At 47.2% G+C, this 16,501-nt stretch overlaps 1 protein-coding gene across 1 annotated transcript in view; it reads left to right on the top strand.

Moving 5' to 3' along the window:
- Positions 1 to 15,848, top strand: part of LOC131906484 (voltage-dependent L-type calcium channel subunit alpha-1C-like) — a 53,871-nt gene extending 38,023 nt beyond the window's left edge. Inside the window, exon 2 of the mRNA XM_059257107.1 lies at positions 15,442 to 15,848. Coding sequence (XP_059113090.1) covers positions 15,442 to 15,848 — 407 coding nt within the window. The remainder of the gene's footprint in view (positions 1 to 15,441) is intronic.
- Positions 15,849 to 16,501: the final 653 nt, after the last annotated feature.

Here is a 16,501-nt window from a genome sequence, read left to right as displayed (position 1 = left end):
CATCAGGTCCATTTGGACAATCAGGACAGCAACTTGGACATGGACTTCTTTGAGACTGGGAGTTTCTATTCAGTACAACAATGGGCCTTGGCCAGCCTAAGGCAGTTGGACAGTAAGGCATCTAATTTTGTACCTTCTATCCTCAGACTCCACCCTGGGTTAATGGAATGGCATCCATGGGTCTGGAGTCCTGGGCTTGAGTGGATTTTCCTTGGCCTAACCAGAGCCTACAGCAAGAGGCTTGCGTTCTCATGGGAGATGGTGGTGAGGGCAGGTGCTCTCCTGGGCCTCACAGTTCTGCCATGCTGAGTCTGCCCCCCGTCCCTAGCTTTCATTTCTCATCTGGTATCTTCATTATGCTTTCTCTCCTCAGCTCATGGAGCAGTGAAGCTGCCCGGAGCATGTTAAAAAGGAAGACGAGGCTTTGGGAGCATGGCTCCTGGGTAGCAGTTAATTAACAGAGAGACAGAGTAGTGGAAAGAAAGATGGCCGGGCACCACGCTTTTGCCTGCCCACTTCCTCCAGGTCCTGCATCAAGTTCCCTGGGTCAAATGAATGAAACTGGCATTACCCTGAGCCACATGCACTTGTGGGTTCTGTGTAACTTACGCAGTGGCTCATGTGAAACTTCAGTTGTGCTCCAGTTCATATCTGATATGGCAAAATATTGCACGCTGCTGACAAGATACAAGTATGTCTCTCTGTGCCCAGGTGGTCTGTAATGAATTATGTATGGGGACTGAGATGGGCTGCTGCTCTGGGGGGTAAATCTTGTAGCCCAGGGTGTGGCGTTGAGGGGAAGATCTCCTGAGATGCTCTTTGTTTTATTTGGGACAGGTGGTCCGACCCTGCTGTGCAGGGGCTGTGAGGAGTGGCTGCAGGACAACTGGCATCCTGTAGTGTCTGGGAAGGAGGGCATGACTGCAAATTTACCATTGTCAGCTTGGGACAGTGCTGCTGTGGAATAGTTATCCTTCAATAAGCAGGCATGAGCACTAATGCAATGTTCCATATTTGATCCTTATTATATTAAGATGTTCCATTTTACTGATAAGAATGCTCAGGGTCTAAGAGGGTAAGTTAATTTAGGGAATATCCTGCAGTTGTAAGGTAGAGAGTTGAGACTCGTACTGAGTTGAGTCCATGTAAATGCCCAATTCCCATACACATCTTTCTACTAATGTCACCTGCATTTCCTGAGTTATTCCCCTATCCGAGTCAGGGCTTCTGGACATGGGCTATGGGAGCCTTAGTTGAAGGGGAGTGAGAAACTGTCAGTCATACACTAAGCCATAGTCTGGAGAGGGGATGGCCTCAAACTCAGGTCAGCCACATTTCAGAAATTCCAGCTGCCTGTAGCTAACCTTCAGGCTAATCTGGCCTTAGCTGCTTTGGCTTCCTGTCCAAATTAAGTCACAGATTGGAAGAGAAATGTCCCTGGATGGGCATTCACCCTTGTGTGTGTGTGTGTGTGTGTGTGTGTGTGTGTGTGTGTGTGTGTGTATGTATATGTGTGACTATAAGTGTCTGGGTAGGTGACTGTGTAGCTGTGGTCAGTCTTTTCCAGTAGGTTGTGATTCCCTGAGCAAAGACTGTTTTGTATAACTGCATCATCCACAGTTCCTGCTGTGAGGGGACCCTGAGAGTCACACATGCATTTCTGGGTCCCTTACCCTGTACTTTATACTGTGAAGCTACAAACTGGGAGGGGACCGGGTTCTGCTGTAGGTTATACCTGAGTAGGGTGGGAGGCTGCAGATGTACTAGGTAGATACGCACAAAATATGGCAAAGGCCATGGACTCACAGACTAGAGTGGCAATGCTCTATGCCTCCACATCCTTCATTGGTAATGTGTCTATGTGTGCACAACTGCCTATGAAGACATGTACTCAAGAGCAAGTCTGCGGTCATGGAAGGGCCTTGCCTCATGGACCCCTTTCTTGAGTGTAAAGGAGCCGCACACCCTTCCCAGCGGGAATCCCTTTCCCCAGCTGTGTGATCACTGCCCTGAATCTGTGGGTTGAGTTTCATAATCCCAGTTGGGCTAAATAAACACTTACCATCGTGAATGTGAGCCCCATCTATAGTTTCCTGGAGCACCCTAAATTTTTGTCATGATGCTTAGGGTGCAGAGTCTGCAGCAGGGACCCCAGGAACCAAAGCTGTGTTGAGTCCTCTATGCTTCACAAATGGGGACTTCATGGGGGTTTCTTCAGCCACCTACTGTGTGTGGAGTGGGTGGTCTGTATTCCACTTCTTCTTGCTCCTTCCTTGCACCAGGAAGGGCAGGTAAATCAGTCCCAGTGCCATTTAAAGCTGGGTGGGTAGGGGTGTAGATGTTGCTCTCCACTCTCAAAATCCTGTCTTAGAGATTGGAGAACACCCTAGGAAGTGTCTGCCTGACATAGCAGTGACTTTGCAGTCAAGTTTATGTCATCATTCAAGGAGGGACTTCAGGGGTGGGTGTGGGTGTGGAGGGGCCTCCGGATCCATCTGGGAAGCTGAGTCCTTTTGACAGCATGTTCCAAACAATAAATTCCTCTGCCACCCACATAAGAATTCTAGAATCTGTGAGTATCAGGAAAGCGTGCAGGACCTTAGAGATCATTTGGTGAACTTCTATTTGCTGCTGAGTAACTGCATGCAGGAAGGATGTGACTTTGTTCAAGTCTTATGTACTTGTTCAAGGGACTTACTAGGAGAGAGAAGATGAGATCCAGGTATCTAGCTATGCTAAAACATGAACTCAAGAGAGAATGCTCTCCAGGAAGCAGAGATGGCTGGAATCATGTGCACCTCAGTGGAAATATGGGTATGAGTTGCAGGTATTGGATAAGTCCATGTCTTGAGCCTTCCCAGGCTCCTTCCTTGAATCTTCCTTCATTTCTGTAGCCCTGGGCCCCAGAAGCCTTTATCATCACCAAACAATGCCAGCAGTGCCACAGTGACCTTGGAAGATGCTGCACCAGGCGAAGTGTTCGTGGTGTCTTGAAATGCTTGAGCAGCATGCTGAGGTCTTGGGGCTAACAACTGGCAGTTCAGAGCAGGCCCTGGGGGCTTTCATGATCATCAACTGTGCCTCTGACCACTAGTCATGCTCCTTTTCCTTTAGGGTGGTAGTTGCTGTTATCATTTGCTGGACAATCCCCCTAAGCTCAAGTATTTCCACATGCTATACATTAGTCTCCACTCTTTGTCATCTTCCTAGAGCAAGACCAGACACACTTTGCCTTACAGGTTATAACCTCCCTGATTATCACGAGGACACAAAGGAGAGGAATATAAACAAGGGGGCAGAGTCACAGGTTAGAGAGCCTGGCAGACGTTACAGGCCTTGTTTCTGCTTTGTGATTTCTCCAAGGACACTCTACTAGGTGGTATCCATTGCCAAAAGCCTTGGCCACACCCAAAGATGAAGGCACATCAAATGCTTCCTCTGTCCTAAAAGAAAAAAGATGTTGAAGTAAAGGGACCCCCCAATATGCCTGGGTTCAGAAAGTGTCAGAAACATTTGAGCAGAAGTCAGAGGGCAGCTCAGAGCACAGGGAGGATGGGAGAGATGCATGTAGAGAGAACATTCAGGAATTTCCTGAGTACACGGGATCGCCAGTGTGGCCTTAAGGTGCCAAAGAAGTTGGAGGGTTGGTGGCAGATAAGTCAGCCCTAGCCTGGGTCTCATTGGACAGGGCATCTCTCTGCCTCAGTGTGCTGTCAGTAATGGCAATGATGCTTACAGTCTCCAGACTTGCAGTTGTCAGGATGTAGAACTGAAAAAGCATTCCTTCATCCATCACCAGTGAAGGGACTCTGGCCAGCTTGAGTGTGGTGAGCATGGCTCTGACAGGTCTTGTCCTTCTCTCCACACCATCTCCCTTGCTAAAAACCATCAGGTTATATCCCTTTGCTAGCCTTCAAGGTCTATTCCCTTATCTGGCCACTTCCTCCTCTTGAGGCTGACTACCAAGGTCCAGCTGTCAAAGTATTGAAGTCCAGCAATCAGAAGCCTCCTTTGGCCCACCTAATTAACATGCCCAATTAAAATTAAACACCTCAACCTAACATAGTTTCCCCTTGTTCTTTTATAAACCGCCATTTTCCCATGTGCCACATATGTCTTTCCTCTATCCAGAGGCAGTCCTTTGTTCCCCTCCAGGACAGACATCCCTGTCGCCTATCCCTTGTTCCTTTCCCCTTCTCCCTTGTTCTCTATCTCCTGTATTTGTCTCTTATTCCTGGCCTTCTGTCCCTCGGGGGCAAATAAATCTCCTTTGTGCTGAGAACTTGGTCTTGGGGGTCCTGGGCCGATACTTTTCCTTTCAGCCTCTTTTTGTGCTCTATGTGGGCCAGCTCTGGGAGAGGTGCCAGAGGGGCATAGTGCCCGTACTGTGGTCTACCCCGCAGGTGGTGTTGGGCAAGACTGAAGCTGGGAAGGTACCCAGCCGAGGCTCTGACGTCTGATGTTTAATGGCGCTTGAGATGTATTTAGACAGGAGTCTGGTTTGACTCACTTGTGAAGGCATGTTTGTGCCTCTGCATGTATGATTTATTGGATATTTGAAAGTAATTTATAACCAAGATTCTTTGCATCCTTCCCTGGCCCCGTGTCACTGCTGAAAGCTCCCAGGAAGTGCTTGTGGAGGGCAGATCCTGGGCTCACTTCAGTATTGGTGCAAATTCCCTTGTTATTCCTGCCAGAAGGATGGCTTGGGCATCTTAGAGTGCAAGCTTCTACCTTCTTATTGAGTTATCAGAGTTTTTTGGGCTTACTTACAGAGCGTTGGCGAGGGCTACAATAGGAGCTCAGGTGACCTCAAAACAGTAAACTGGCCAGTATGTACCTCGCATGGATGATGGCTTTCCCGCAGCTGCACAGATGGATGTCCCCATGTTTGTCTTTCTTAGCCTAGTTACTCTAGCCCCTCTCTAAAATCCCATGAGCAATCAGGGCAGAATCTCATTCAACTGGTTAGACTGAGTGGCTGGATGCACAAGTGAATGCCCAATGACCATTCCTACTCCCTCCTTCTCTGATGGAATGTGTATAATGCTTAGGGATGGAATCCTGTTATATCTGGCTTATTTCACATATCATGTTTCCCTTCATCTTGAAGCATGTGTCAGAATATCCTATCCAGGGCTGATCAATATTCCAGTGCAGAGCACATTTTGATAACCCATTGATCCATTGGGGAACACTTGTGTTGGTTCTGTCTTTTGTCTTTTGTGAACAGTGCTGCTATGAACCCTGGTCTGCAAATGCCTGTTGGAGTGTTTACTTTCTAATAATTTTGAATGTATGCCCGCTAGTCAAATTGCTGGGTCATATAATAATTGAATATTTAATTTTTTGAGGAGCTTCCATCCTGCTTTCCAGTGGCTTGCACCATTCCATACTGCCAACAAGAATGTGTGGTAGTTCTGCTTTTCTGTATTTTTATTAATACCTGATACTTTCTATTGATCATAGACATACTAGTTGTGGTATAGTGCCTCTCTGGCTTTATGGACTTGCATGTAAACTGTGATGAGCCCAGGATGGCTCATCCTTCCCTGCCAACTCTTTACATCCTCTGCTGGGACCTGTCCACTGCCGGGGATGGCTCCCAGCAGTCTTCCTTGCTACCCTTCCCAGATGAATGCCCATGGGCTGCGTTTGACTCTTATGCATAGGCTTTCAGGAGGTTGTGAATTCCTATGCCTAGGCTAACAGGAGGCAGTGAGTAGAGTAGCTGGGCACTGCTTTTCCATTGGAAAGAGTCCAACTATTGTTTGAGGGAGGGGATGCTGGGACACTTAGCCCAAGTAATGGGCAGGAGAGGCCTTGGTAGGGTCAGGCTAGTTGTCAAGAAGATGAGGGCCATATGATGCCTGGCCCAGAGAGCTCTGGAGCCTAAGTGCTGAGACGGAGGACTTCTTACAGTGTTTAGAATTTCATTCTGAAGACAAGGAAAAGGAGAGCTAAGGAGAGGACTTCAGGGGTGAGCACAGGGTGGAAGGGAAGGAGCTGGGAGTAGGGTTCAGAGCCCTGAGCTTTTATCTTAGACTCCCCACCAAGCATGGGGAGCGTCTAGAGCTAGACAGTTCTGTATTGGTATGGAGCTTGCTTTTTACCTGTGGGCTTATTGCTGTTGCCTTCCACCTTGTTGTCTGCCTGTTGGCGGGGGTTTTAGAGGTTAATAAGACAAATGAGTGTAACCATTGTAAATGAAGGGAGTGTTATACTTTGCACGTAGCATCTTTATTAAATGTACAGGGAATATGAGGCAACAAGGGATTGATGTTTCCTTCTTCCACCTTAGTGAGGATGAGAGACATCCAGGAATAAGACAAGCAGGCCCGTGTGACTCTGTTTCTGTACATATATTGTTTTCCAGTGTGTGAATGTGAGGGGTAGCGCCCCTCCTCTCTGCCATGCAACCTCAATAGTGGAACAGTTTCAGAGCCTTTCCTCAATGGACTCCTTGGAAAGGGAACATCATTTTGTGGGGCCTCTGGATCTCTCTGTACTTGTAGTTTCCCCTCACAAACTGACACTTGATCTGTGTGTGTGGAATGCAACGATTTTAAGGAGATAGTGCTTAAACCAAAAGATGTGTGTAGGGAAAATATTTAAAAATAATACAACACTTTTCATGTTTCTCTTCATTGAAAGAAGGTAGTCTTCCTTTGTGTCCTGAGGCTCTCTGTGTGGGTATCTGGAACAGTTCTTATTAATAGCTACTGTTCTTTGGGTAGAATTTTCAGATGCATAATCTCATTTAGTAGTCTTGGTTGTCCTGCAAGGAATGCATTATTAATTCTATTTTTCAGAGCAGTTGACTGAGACCCAGAGAAATATCTATTTACTTGGTACTTTATAGAATCAGGGGCCTGGATGCATGTTATGTGACAAAACTTTCCCTGGAGAGATGTAACACACACGTCTACTCACCCCAGACAGGGAACTGGAACCCACAACAGGCCAAAGTAAGTATACCACAAATGTCCCATTTGGTGAACCAGTGCGTTTTTTGGGGGGTTACTCACAGGCGTATGGGTGAGGGATTTCTCACAGGAGCAGAACATGACTCAAAGACAGCTGCATCACCAAAGCTTACTCCAGCATAGGTGACAACTGACAAAGCTTGGAACCTAGAGCACAGTGCACAGCCTGGAGGCAGCGAGTATCTTTTCCTGATGCCTTGGGTCTAAAGCTTTTTGGGCAGCTTGCCTGCTTTCTGCTTCTTCCAGGCAACCAGTCTGGTCTCAGAGTCTTTACAGTTTTTCTCTTTATAGAGTTTTCTTTGCAGCTCAGCTTACTTCCTTAGAGGGGGATGCTAAGCTTTTATTGCTTACTCTGGCAAGGAGGGGCCTGGTAAATCTGGTCAGTTTCAGGGACTTCCTGAAGCTATTCTGAGTTGTTTACCCTTCTGCTTAAGGGACTTTCTGCAGGATAGAATGTTTTAATCTTCAGGAAAATTTTTCACAGTAGTGTGAGACCACATAGCTGTGCAACTCGTAGAAAGACACACACCCTTTCTGATGTCTGGTTCTTCTTGGACTTCTTCTAAATCTTGTGGTTGGATAGACAGTCCATTTGAGACCTGGTTCAACTAGGTGTTCTGACAGATAGAGGAACATGTTTCACCTCTAATGTGGCATCCTGATATTTTTTTTCGTGGAAATGCATCAGTGGGAACAAAATTGTCTCTGAACCACATAGAAAGAGAAAGGAAAAGATCTGGCCTCTTTTCAGCAATCTTTCAACCTTGGTCACCTTCAGCCCACGTAGTTCTGTTCTGGAGAGTCACTGCTGGAAACACCAGGCTGTGTGTCTAGAGCCTTGGCTGTAGGTGCCACAAAGTCACTAGGAGTTTATGTAGAGGATGTATGGAATTCCCTGCTCCTCTCTGTGACAGCAGGTAGGTGTTTGCTAGGTGGAACTGTGCCCTTCTAGAGGGGGCTTTTGACAGTGGGACAGGAGTCTGGCACTGGTTTGGCTGTGGTAATTCTGGTGGAATCTGTAGTCTATAAAACAAAATCAGACCTGTCCTCCCTTACCAAAGAATCATTTAAAGTACAGAATTTGGAAAATGTATTAAAACGTGAAAGTTATAAGGGGTTGAACTTTCGGCCATTCTGCCAGGGTTTTGACACTGTCCCTGGACACCAGCTACCCCAACGACTTCCTGTTGACTTTCAGTAGACTCACTGAACTCAATGAATTTAGGTGTGTTGTCACTGGGTGGTGGTGAAATGGAAGGTTCTCTCTTCCGTGCCACGGAAGACACAGAGGAGTGTTTTACTGTTATTGTGGTTTGCTCTGAGTGATTGAAGCCTGAGATGTAGCTGCATCTGTGAGTTTCCCCCTTCATGCCTGCTGATACCAAGGGTGAAGTGGCATTGTGATTAGTGTCTAGGGGGAAAGGTTAACCTTGATCAGGCTTTCCTCCATGGGACTCCTTTTTGGGGTTCCTTCTCCTCTGTCATCTTCTTGGCTTGCTATGCGGCAAGGGGTATAGAGAAGGTGTGGTTGCTGTTGGCATGGCCACCTTCTGGTTGGTGTGGCTTTGGGAATGCTCAGCTTCTCCACTGGCCTTCCCTCCTGCCTCTGGTGGGTCAGCAGAGGAAGGTGCTTTATTTATGGCAGCACTGATCTGCTGAGTTGGGGAGATGCTGCAGATGCCCTTGTTCCTTGCTGTCCCTTCATTATGGAGCAGATGTGATGGCTGTGGGCACGGGACTGTCCTCTGTATCTCATCTCTTCTGGAAAAATGAGGAAGAGTTGGGATGTTGCTATATTGTGTTCAGGCAGTTGGGGTGCACAGCTCCAAGGCTGATACACTCAAGGGAAGTTTTCATTTCAATTTCACCTCCCAGCTTGAGGGGCAATGTCAGGTTTCTATCTGCCCATTGAAGAAAATTGTTCCACACTTATTTTCTGAGTGTCAGACAGGTAAAGATAGTCATGGCTTTGTTGTCTATTGGAGCTGAGAATCCTGATGCTTTGGTAGTTTTTTGTTGTTGTTGTTGTTTTTTCAGGCAGTGGTTATGTTAAGATCAGAAGAGCTACCCATCTATCACATCCAGACCCCTTATTGGTTACTCCCTTCTCCCTCTTTCCTACTTCACACCTCAGTCTTCAGTGTGCCCTTCTCTGAGTGCCCAGGAGTACTGTCCAACGTGGTCGTCTCCAGACTTGTGTTAGGTGGAAATTAACTAAAATGAAATAGAACTTAAAATGTACTTCCTCAGTTGTACCAGAGACATTTCATGCGCTCCACAGACACATTTGACTGGTAGCCACCATATTGGATAGTTCAAAATGACATTCCATTTTCACTACTTTAAATGTTATAATTGGACCTGGGAATGGTGGCTCATGCCTGTAATCCCACCATTTGAGTGGCTGGGACTGGAGAATTGCCTTTAGTTTGGGCTGTACAGTGAGTTCCAGGCTTAGCCAGGGCCATAGAGTGAGACTCTGTCTCAGAAAACAGAAAACAAAAACCCCAAACCCAAACAACAGCAACAAAGTTGTACTGCATAGCATGTTGCTGTAAGATGACATGTCTCGAGCTGCTGTGGCCATTTTAGGAAGAAAAGTACTCGATACAGGAATTGAAGGATTTGGAGTGAGCCAAAAGGGCTGGGGGAGTGGGGGAGACAACCTTAGAATGGACTCGTAGGAGTGATACCCAAGCAGCACTGTGGAGCAGATCAAAGGAACTGCATTTGGTTAGGAAGCTGGGCAGTCGCAGCCCCTGTGCCCCGCGAGGTTAGGAGGCTGTTGGCAGGACCCCAGCCCTCTGTACCAGTGAGCAGATCCCTCCTCACCAGCTTTGCTTTCCCTTTGGGTCTTGGTTGTTCAGTCTCCAAGCCACATTAGGAATTCTGGCTTCAGGGAGACCAAGCCTTGTCACAGCTCTTGGCCTCTGTACTCCAGGAAGGCAGTAGAAAAAGGTTGGAAGAGCAGCTAAAATAGCCTCTGCTTCACTCCATGCCACAGGGTGACCCTGAAGGCACACTGGATTCATCTTTGGATAAGCCCCTCTGAACTGGCGATGGACAGAATCTTGACTGAGTCAAGATCAGGAGACTGGGTCCTCTCGCTTTCTAGTCACCAGGTTTACACTGGTTCAAGCCAGTGCAGTTCCCGTTTAAGGATGGCTACTGTAGATGTAACCGACCATCTTATTAAATAAGAAACACAGAACCAATGCAAAGAAGAAAGTCAAGAGATCAGAGCTAAGAGCCTTACCTGCCTGCTGCAGCTATCCTCTTCAGCCAAGAGACCTCTCCGAAAGAGACCTACTTCCTGTCTGTTTGTCTTTATATAGTCTTTCTGTTCTGCCTTCTCATTGGTTGTAAACCCAACCATGTGACTGCCTCGTCACTGCCTGTCTGTACAGACCTCCAGACACACATTGGAGCGTGTGTCTCCAATGCTGGCTGTATCCTTGAACACACAGAGATCTACCTAGTTCTGCCTACCAAGTGCTGGGATTAAAGGCGTGTGCCACGAAGGCCCAGCTCTGCTATGGCTTGCTATTAGCTCTGACCCCCGGGCAACTTTATTTGTTAACATACAATTAAAATCACATTTCAGTACAAATAAAATACCACCACAGGCTACTGTGCTTTTAGGAGAATATGGGGCCCTTGTCACCATGGAGGACTGACGTATGTAAAATTTGGATAGATGGCTGCAAAGGTCTTGGGTGACTTCTGACACAAAAAGAAGGCCTTTGCTGTGTCCTCAGAGACTCTTGAGTGACCAAGACTCCAGTAGGACATCAGTTTGCAGCCTTTTCCTTCCTGGGTGAACTGTCTTCTGATCTAGAAGTCACTAAGGTGTTCTTCAGGAGTCACCAGCTCTATTTTGGGCAGAAGGCACATGACCACTGAAGGAGACTATGCTGTTGAAGCTCATATCTTTTCCGTGTCGGTGGCTCATTGGGGATCCCTTCTTGTTGCCCAGGGATCTGGGCATCTTTACTCAAGGGTGGCATGGAGGAGGGAGGGGCGGGAATGCTGAAAGCTACTGCTTGGGTTTTGCTTCCTTGGATTAGAGCTTTTATGGCAGAATTGTTTCAAGCCAGGTCTGGAGTATGGAAAGGAACCACTAAACCAAGACTAGAGGGAAGAACATTCTAAGTATGTGCAAACGCACTGTGGCAGACAAGAGCTGGGCACGTTTGAGGGATGAAAGGAGGTCATTCTGTAATAAGCTCAGGGACATTGGCCTGGGCCAGCTTGCACAGGCTTCAAGAACCACGACAGAGAGTTTGGGTTGGAAAATGATTGAAGCAGGAGCCCGACAGGGCCTGATTTAGTATTTGTGTTTCCCGAGAGGTCATTGTGACTAGTTATGAGTGAGGCTTGGTTAGAGACGGGGAAGCCTGGAATGAGAGAAATGTCAGGGATTCCTGCAGCATTTCTGGGCAGGAAATGGATGATGGCCTGGACTAGAGTGGAGGCATAGGACGGTGGCCTGGACTGGAGTGGAGGCATAGGACGGTGGCCTGGACTAGAGTGGAGGCACCGGACGGTGGCCTGGACTAGAGTGGTGGCATAGGAAGTAGAGACCATTAGTCATTTCTCTTTCCTCAGAGCTCCTCCCCATCCATGGAGCAAATGGAAGGACTCAGCGCTCAAGGTGGAGATGGACAGACTCCATCTAGTAACCTGTCATGTTTGTCTGTGGTCTGTCTCCATGTCAGTTAGCTTTCTGTCACTGTGAAACTACCAGAGGCCACAGCCAAGAGGGAGGAACGGCTTACTTTGACTCACAGGTGTAGAAGAGCCAGTCCACGGCCCATTGGCTCATTGCTTTCAGATCTGTGGGAGGCACTGCATCATGATCAGGAAGAAGGGCAGGCACAGACCTTTTGCCTCTTGGTGGCTGGGAAGGAAAAGGACAGGAAGGAGTGGGTTATTACATTCCCTCAAGGACATATCCCCAGTGAGTCAAGTCCCTTTCATCAGATCCCACCTCTTGAAGGTTTTCCACCTTCATGTAATGAAGATGGAGCATATGAGCCTTTAGGGGATACTTAGAATACAAACCGTGACAACATTCTTGCTTATCGGGACACCATTATTGTTATAGTCACTAACAATAGATGTTGAGCATCTTCTGGGGTTGGGAATGAATTTTTTTTAAAAAAGCTCACTGTTTCACCACTGGACATATTTCTGACTGGGAGGAAGTGAGGAAGCATGTGTCCATTCCCTGACTGGGACGTCTCTCTAGGCCCTTGCAGGGCAGGGTGGTATGAGGCTAAGGGTGTGGTGGGGTCTTGCTATGTCCTTGTCCTTCTGAGAAGAGGCAGCACCTGTATGTAGTAGGCATGGATGCTACTCTTTTCAAGGGAGCCCAGTCACTAGACAGTAATAATTTTTCTTATATCTGGAAGAGGTTGATGCTGTAGAGCTCTTACCTGTTTCCATGTGGTCTAGTCTGCTGAGCTGCTATTCTGAGATTTTCTTGGGCACCAGAGTATCAGTGGGTATAGCCCAGTAAGGCTGGAGCCAGATCAGACTTAGCTGGTGGCATTGGTTCAGCTGGCAGCCAGGAAGCAAAGCTTTGAATCAGCCTTATAATTTGAAAATTGGTCTTTGCATTGGGTGGTGATTTTGTGCTAACAAAAACCATCAGAGAAACAATGTGGGCTGCCCTACCTTCGTGGTGTTACTCTGAATTCAGAATCCTTGCTACTTATATGGAAGTTCCCCACTCCTGGGACTCCTGGGTAGTTGAACTTCTCATTGTCAGTGTCCTTGAGACACTCCTAGAACCTCAGGTCTGGATGGGAAAGTGTCTTGGAGAGTCCAAGGTCACAGTGACCTTAAAGTAGAGCACTCATGGAGACTGACCTTTAGAATACACTTCTTCCTTTCCTGCATGTGGCCATTTATGATGTGAGTGCCTTTCATCACTCAAAGGCTATAGCAGTGTTCTAGGATAGCTGTATTCTTGTCCTGTTGTTGACATCCCAACCCCCTTGAACTCTCAGGCCTCTGCTTTCTCCACGTGCTTTCTCCAGATGTACGTTCCGGAGGTATCCTGGTGTTCTGGAAATGGGTCTCAATATAAATAAAGAACCCTGTGGAGTGTGAGGGTGCCCAGGAGTCCATCCAAGAGGCTCAGGCATTGGTGGGCCCCCTGGCTTTCTCAGGAAGATCTGGCCTCTTGCTCAAGGTGCCCAGGACCTCTTGCTGGTTTTTACATGAGTGCTTTCCACCTTTTTCTTCAGAGTCATCCCAAAGCCCTAGCATTGCTTGGTTTGGGAAATGAGGCAACTGATAGGAAAGCAGTGATGGTGATCAACTTAGGGGCCATCGGGATGCATGAGCGTGAGTAGGGGTTTGGGGTGCGCAAGGCTGGCAGTAGGGGAACATGGCTGCTTTTAGATGTAGGGGAAGATAAGTCCAGGAGCTAAACTAGCACCCACTAAATTTTGTCAGTGCCAGATAGAGTCTACAAAGTCAAAATTGCATGCCATAGACAGAACAAAGCAGGAGAGGATGAGGCTACATCCCAGTTTGGCAAACCAAGATGGGGCACAGGGCCACTTTGGAAGTGGTCACACCAGTGTAAGAGAAAGAAGCAGGGATATTTTCCACTCTCAGTCACCAGGGAGGTGTCCGAGAAGCCACCACAGGTGTTAGTGTTGGAGATGCTGTTCATTAAATATAGATACCACTTTTTCCTCAGCCCAGAAAGTACAGGAGGAGGTGTGTTGGTGTCCCTGTGCTTGTGTGCACACACGTGTGCATGTGTGTGGAGTGTTGAAAGATCTGAGGAGGGAGGAGTATAGTGAGGCAGTTCACCAGAGTTCTGAGTGTGGCAGAATCTTCCACTGCCTCATGTGGTGACCTTTAATGAGTCATGCGCTCCTTTGTTTTCTTGTGTGTTGAATGAAGACAGTTATGTTGCTGCTTAGGAGAGCAGCTCTGCTTCAGCTGCCTCGACTAATCCAAACCCATGCTCTCAGCTTTCTGCTCTGGGGTCTTAATAAGAAAACCCAAGTTCCCAGCCTTCATGGGGCCTTCCTTACTTTATACTCATTATCTATATATTGAGAACAGGGCAGGAAATCACAAGATGTGACAGAGGGTTTCTCAGTCTAGGGAACATCTATTCTCCACAAGCCTGATATTCTGGTAAATGTACTGTGCCCCTGGGGTACAGCAGCTGCCTGGAGCCACTGGGAAGAGGAAGGGAAGAGAGTAAAGGGATTGTGTGGTGAGATGAATATGCCAGGGAAGTGGGTTCAATGGAGATACTTTACCAGGATCTGTGGAATAAAGCTAAAGTCTAATGCCTGCAATATCAGACAGCAGCTGTGCAGGTGGCTGATGACAGCTGGTACCAAAGAAGGCCTGATGTGCTTGCCTTGATATCCAGTGGGTGATAAGTAGATAGCATCTGTTCCTTTCTCACTCCTTATCCTCTGTCCACAGTAGGCAGCGATAATCTATTATGATAAGTTTTCCTCTTGTGCCCAGAAAAGTCTCAGAATCCTTCCATCAGCATTGTGGAATCTGATGTCAATCATTTGGCTTACAGTTGAAATTTATTGCCAGTGACTGTTGTTATGGGGAAGACTGTGGAACCCGGCAAGTGTGTTGTGCACTGTGCAAGCGTGTTGGTTGGTCTCTTTTGATCGCATGAGACAGATAACTGACTCATCTTAACTGAGCAACAGCTAAGTTACTAAAGTAACTTAATCATCGCAGTGGTAGGAGAAAGGGGCTTGGGAAGGCCCTACCACAAAGGTCCCAATACCTCCCAATCGTGGCTCCCTGGGCCCACATTGGGGTGGTCTTGGAGGGGAGCATTCAGTATCCAGATCACTGGATGTGAACTTACTTTAGCCTAACCCTCACCGCAAGTTTATTTCTGCTGTTGGAGCTTGAGTTGCAGCCGAGATTCTCACGCTCTTCAGGGTACTGTGCGTTTGCATCATCAGCTCCTGTGCTGGAACACCTGCCCCTCCTTTACTTCCCCTTCTTCCTAGTTCCTGTATCTTACCCTCATGGCCTCCTTTTCCTTCCTCCAGTAACCATTTCATCTAAAACCATTTATAAAGAAGTACTTTAGGGCCCGTATGTTGCATTAACTGCACCTTCCCCTGGACACTTTCTCACCATCTCAGTGCTGTGAACGCAATCTCGCCTCTTGTCCACCTAAGTCAAGTCAGTGAGACCAGAGAGGAGAGTGACGTGTCCAAGGTCATCCAGTTGAACTAGGTCAGCAAGGCCTAGAATAGATTTCCTGGCTGTATTTCTCAGCATACATATTAGTGTTCTTGTATGTCACCTCCCAAGTTCCTGCAACAGCTTGAAAAAATAAAAAGATTTTTTTTTTTCAAAAATTGTGTCTGGAATCCAAAGTGTGTCCCCAGTGCGCCTATTCTCACCACAGTAACTGTTGTCTTTTCTCTCTTCGCAGGTTCCAACTATGGGAGCCCACGTCCAGCTCACGCCAACATGAATGCCAATGCAGCAGCAGGGCTCGCCCCCGAGCACATCCCCACTCCAGGGGCAGCGCTGTCCTGGCAGGCAGCCATTGATGCCGCCCGGCAGGCCAAGCTCATGGGCAGTGCTGGCAATGCAACCATCTCTACCGTCAGTTCCACACAGCGGAAGCGGCAGCAGTATGGGAAACCCAAGAAGCAGGGTGGTACGACTGCCACACGGCCACCTCGTGCTCTGCTCTGCCTGACTCTGAAGAACCCCATCCGGAGGGCATGCATAAGCATCGTTGAATGGAAATATCCTTTATGCTGGGGCCTGGCCAAGGTGTTCCTTGGACCTGCACCTAGGGGCTGGCCGGCCCTCTGGGGATACCAGGCGTAGACCTGTGCTGGTGATGTTAAGTCTATCTTGTATGTACTGCCTCAGTGATGAAAGTTAGAATTCTAGACCTTCCCACTAGACCTTCCCACTAGGTCCCGGAATTTACTAGGATTACAAACATCCCTAAACAAAAAAATTCAAAATCTTAGTTCTTCTAAAATCTAAAACTTTTATAGTATCAGCACAAATGGGAAGTTGTCCGTTTGATCCATGTGACAGGTTGCAGTCAAAAAGCAGGCACAAATATTTGTGTTGTCTGTATGTATAAAGTGTATATAGAACATAAATGAATTTCAAGTTCAGACTTGGGTCCCATCCCCAAGATTTCTCATTATGAATCTGAGGAGATTCCAAAAATCCAAACAAATCTTAAGTATGAAACACTTTCAGTCCCAAGTATTTGAGAGAAGGGATACTCGACTGTAGAAGAATTTCTGAATAATCTACATTTTCATCTATATCATATCTATATCCTCTCTTGACTTTTCTTTTCATAGTAGATTCAATAATCTACCCTCTTTTCTATGATTTCTATACTCGACCTGTCCCAAGTAACCTTAGAGAGAACTTGTGTATAATCAAGGTGGAATATGAACTTGTATCCGAGCTACCTGCTTATGTAGCTATCCACTGTTGTTGTATGCTGCTCCATA

This window comes from Peromyscus eremicus, chromosome 3, assembly GCF_949786415.1.
Source record: "Peromyscus eremicus chromosome 3, PerEre_H2_v1, whole genome shotgun sequence".
NCBI lineage: Eukaryota > Metazoa > Chordata > Mammalia > Rodentia > Cricetidae > Peromyscus > Peromyscus eremicus.
The sequence above is the reverse complement of the archived record's forward strand: the minus strand, read 5'-3'. Positions and strand labels throughout refer to the sequence as shown.